Genomic DNA, 3,988 nt, shown 5'->3' with positions numbered 1-3,988 from the left:
CATCTTAGCTTGCCGCGAATCAAACGTATATAGATCTAAATGTAGGTCAGGCTCTATCAAATAAGGGGGGTGGGAACTACCGAAAAAGCGCCACACTTTCAACCTTCATACTTCACTTTCACTTTCACTTTCTTCCTTCTGTCATTCCCGATGCCGACTGGCATTATCATTAGATCTAGGCTTTTTCAAAGGGAATCTAGATCTAGTCAACCAGCCAGCTAATATGTAGCCTACTTCATCCAGTGCACATTTTACTGGGAGGATTTAAACAGAAACCATAAAAACAATACCTTCCACAAGCAAGGCCAACGCGGAAATAAGGAACACAGAGACCTCAAGCCTCGCCATTTTGTAAACTGTAAGTAAACACAAAGTAGCAACAAAATACGTCATCAATTTATGTGCTCCTCTTCTCTTCAAGCAAAGATCTGATGTAAATCCAGATCGCTTTCGTTCATTGGCCGGAAATGCCGAAAATTGACCCAAGGACCAGTGAAAATGTGGAATTTCGACTGCCATTATTCTTGGTAGGCGAAAGAGATTTCTAGTCTCAAACTCTTAGTAAACTAACTACAATCATGTTCTGTAAAAAATAAAGTAAAACTCTTACTAAACCAACCAGTTCTGTCAAAGTAAAAGTAAAACTCTTACTAAACCATAGAGTTACCCCCTTTTAAACTACCTATGTACTAAACTAACTAGATCTAGTTCTATCAATCCTGTCCTCATACAGTATGAGTTTATTTGATCACGGACTCCCAAAGTCAACGTCCATGACATTGGTCAGTGGAATGGGCCGAGTCCTGCTGGTAGCAGGCCTTGCAAACCCTCTAAAAGCAGTCACACACATGCTTGGCTGGCATAGCGTTAGCGCGGCGAATAACCAGGTCAGCAAGAAAATTATTTACTGACACACCAACACAGACGGAACACACGGGCTCTGCAGTTACTAGTTACTGCAGTTTCTGGCCGCTTGTTTGGTGACTCTTGTGGATTCGCAGGAGGCCTGTAGTTCATACAACAAGCTCTATAATAACAGGTTACAGATCTGATACGTGGAGACGAAACAACCTCCCTTTTCTTCCTTTTTTCTCATGCATACAGTTAAATTACTAGCGTTTTAAAAAAAGAAAATACACACACTACAGAGAAGGATAGGAATTACCTGAATCACTGACGAGAAAGTAATAATACCGTACGTGGAGTATACTAGGTGAGTTTGGACCAGTTTCATCTTATAAGATTTTGGCCTGGGCCTATAATATTATATATATATATATACATATATATATATATATATATATATATATATATATATATATATATATAATGTGACGTTACGATAAAGTGTTGGCACTGTCTGCTTGGAAAGGAAATAATGCATGTATTATGTAGCCTAGTGATGCCACCGCACATATACAGTTGTCTTTATGAAACGTTCCCATTGTAGGAAAGCTTTTCGTGTGAGGCCTATTATCTGTTGTATCTGGTTCTTTATCTCACTTTGATCACCGTGTCAAACAAGTCCCATTTCGACCCTGTGGGCACAGATGTAGTTCTACTTATATACATTCCAGACAACAAACGATCCGATATGATCCCCTTTTCTCTACCCAGCCAGTCCCGTAAATTATTAGGTCTTAGAACTGAAAATGTAGGACACGGAACTCGCCTTTCTTTTTGGTACAAAGTGTTGTTGCTGGGGAACTGTATGCATGTGTGTGTGTGTGTGTGTGTGTGTGTGTGTGTGTGTGTGTGTGTGTGTGTAATGTGTGTACATAATAATTTTTTAAAAATTATTATGCATGTATATAATAACATATAATTTGTGTATGTGATGTGTGTGTGTGTGTGTGTGTGTGTGTGTGTGTGTGTGTGTGTTTGTGTGTATTGTGTGTGTGTGTCTGTGTGTGTGCGTGCGTGCGTGCGAGCTTGTGCTTGTGTACTAGAATATTTATAGCTTTTTATTCTATTACTTTCATTTGGTTTACATACTGATAATTCAATTATGGTGGGTTTTTTTCACTTCTTCCATTGACGACGTCATCGCCACTGTTTGTTTTGTTCTATTTTTTCAATTAACATTATGGGCTCTAATACATGTACTTTTTTTTCTTTTCTTCCATAACAATTCTTTGTATAGAACCGTGATGGCGACCCCTAAAATTCCCGAGCGCCAAAAGCAGATCGTTGTCACAAGACTAGGGACAAACTTCCGGGATATCACAGAGGTCCAGACGGGCTCAGTTCTGGCACCGGGCGATCAGCAGATTCTGGTTTAGAACAAATACCTGGGCATTAACGCCACGGACGTGAACTACAGCGCGGGGCGGGAGATAGACGTCCTGCCTGCCTTCATGGCCGGAATGCTAGGTCTTGGGGAAGTTCTGGCGGTCGGGAAAAACTCCAAATTTCAGCCTGGACAGTTTGTGGCGTATCTTCACTACGGCGCGTTTTCGGAATACGTCGTTGTTGATGACGGTGAGGGGATTCTGGTACCTTCGCAGGACGCTGCTTTCATGAGTATTGCCCTTAGTGGTCTCACCGCCTCGCTGGCTTTTGAGAAAGAAGGGGATCTGAAGCCGGGGAAGAATGTTCTAGTGACTGCTGCCGCGGGTGGAGCAGGGCAGTTCGCCGTACAGATCGCTAAACTGGTCGGGTGTCACGTGATTGGCACGTTTTTCAGACCCGAGAAAGCCGAGTTTCTCACGAGTCTGGGCTGCGATAGAACAGTTAACTACAGAGAAGAGAAACTGGATGAAGTTCTGAAAAAAGAATATCCAAAAGGTGTGGACGTGGTATACGAAGGGGTAGGGAAAGAAATGTTTGACGCCGCGCTCAAGAACATCGCCGAGTTCGACCGGATCATCGTGCTGGGGCAAATCGCGGCGTACGGAGATAACGACAGCAAGAAACAATTCTCCGAGCTTTTGACCGCGTCAGAGGTGTCCATCCCACTGGCCCTGCTGGTCAAATCGGCCAGCTTGCGTGGGTTTTGGTTGACCAGTTACATGGATGACTTTCCACGTCACATTCAGAAATTGTCGGAGCTCTACGAGCAGGGGAAGATCCAGGTGAACACGGACAAAGGAGGGACTGCGGAGAACGGACCGTTTGTGGGGCTAGAGAAAATCGTGGACGCGTTGGGTCACATGTACGCCAGGAAAAACGTGGGCAAAGTGATTGTGGAGCTTCATTAACCCTTTCCGTACGTCTTGTTTTACTATCGTATCTATACGACGTGGGGGAACTCTGTGCCACCACTTAACCCTTTCCGTACGTCGTGTTTTACTATCGTATCTATACGACGTGGGGGAACTCTGTGCCACCACTTAACCGTATCCGTACGTCGTGTTTTACTATCGTATCTATACGACGTGGGGAACTCTGTGCCACCACTTTCCGAAGAGGAAATTTACTCGTGAATCCGATCCGTACGCTTTGCTTACCAGTCTGTCAAAATGATTTTTTGAGAAAGTTTCAAAGAGATCTTCGCACTAGAAGTATTCTAAAATGTGAAGAATACAACCCAGGGGGTACAGAATGACCCCAGGGCGTACGGATAGGATTAAGTGATCATACAGTCGACTCCTTGGATTGGAATCCACAGGGTATGAGATCAAGATGAAGACCGCGTGGAACCTGGAGAAAAATCACAAGAACTGATGTACAGAAAAGTGGGAAGACATGGAATAACATCAAGAGGCTAGCCCAGGATAGAGAAAGGTGGAAAGTGTTTGTCCGTGGCCTATTCCCTGGTGCAGGATGAGAAAGGCAATGATGATGTTGATGACAGTCGACTCCACTTGTGTTGAACTTGCTTGAGCTAGTTGATCTTTGTTTAAGTTGATCTTTTTCTCGGGTCCCAGCACCTCTTTTTCTTTGCAGGTCCCAATTACGGTTAAGTTGAACTTCGGAAGAGTTGATGTTATTTTTTTCCCCTCCCCCGTTGACGACATTAAGTCACCTGTAGTCGACTGTAGTAGAC

The 3,988-nt window shown here is 43.7% G+C and overlaps 2 protein-coding genes across 2 annotated transcripts in view; one reads left to right on the top strand and one right to left on the bottom strand.

Annotated features, from left to right (window-relative positions):
• The window catches only part of LOC101861519, a 10,818-nt gene extending 10,418 nt beyond the window's left edge, over nt 1–400 (bottom strand). The window contains exon 1 of the mRNA XM_005101938.3: nt 291–400. Within this exon, the coding sequence (XP_005101995.2) occupies nt 291–393 (103 nt within the window). The 5' untranslated portion in view covers nt 394–400. The remainder of the gene's footprint in view (nt 1–290) is intronic.
• A 1,966-nt stretch (nt 401–2,366) lies between these two features.
• Nucleotides 2,367–3,200, top strand: LOC101864402 (prostaglandin reductase-3-like). The gene has a single exon (XM_005101949.3). The coding sequence runs from the start codon at nt 2,367–2,369 to the stop codon at nt 3,198–3,200; it is 834 nt and encodes a 277-aa protein (XP_005102006.3).
• Nucleotides 3,201–3,988: the final 788 nt, after the last annotated feature.

Source organism: Aplysia californica, unplaced genomic scaffold, assembly GCF_000002075.1.
Source record: "Aplysia californica isolate F4 #8 unplaced genomic scaffold, AplCal3.0 scaffold00305, whole genome shotgun sequence".
Lineage (NCBI taxonomy): Eukaryota > Metazoa > Mollusca > Gastropoda > Aplysiida > Aplysiidae > Aplysia > Aplysia californica.
The sequence above is the reverse complement of the archived record's forward strand: the minus strand, read 5'-3'. Positions and strand labels throughout refer to the sequence as shown.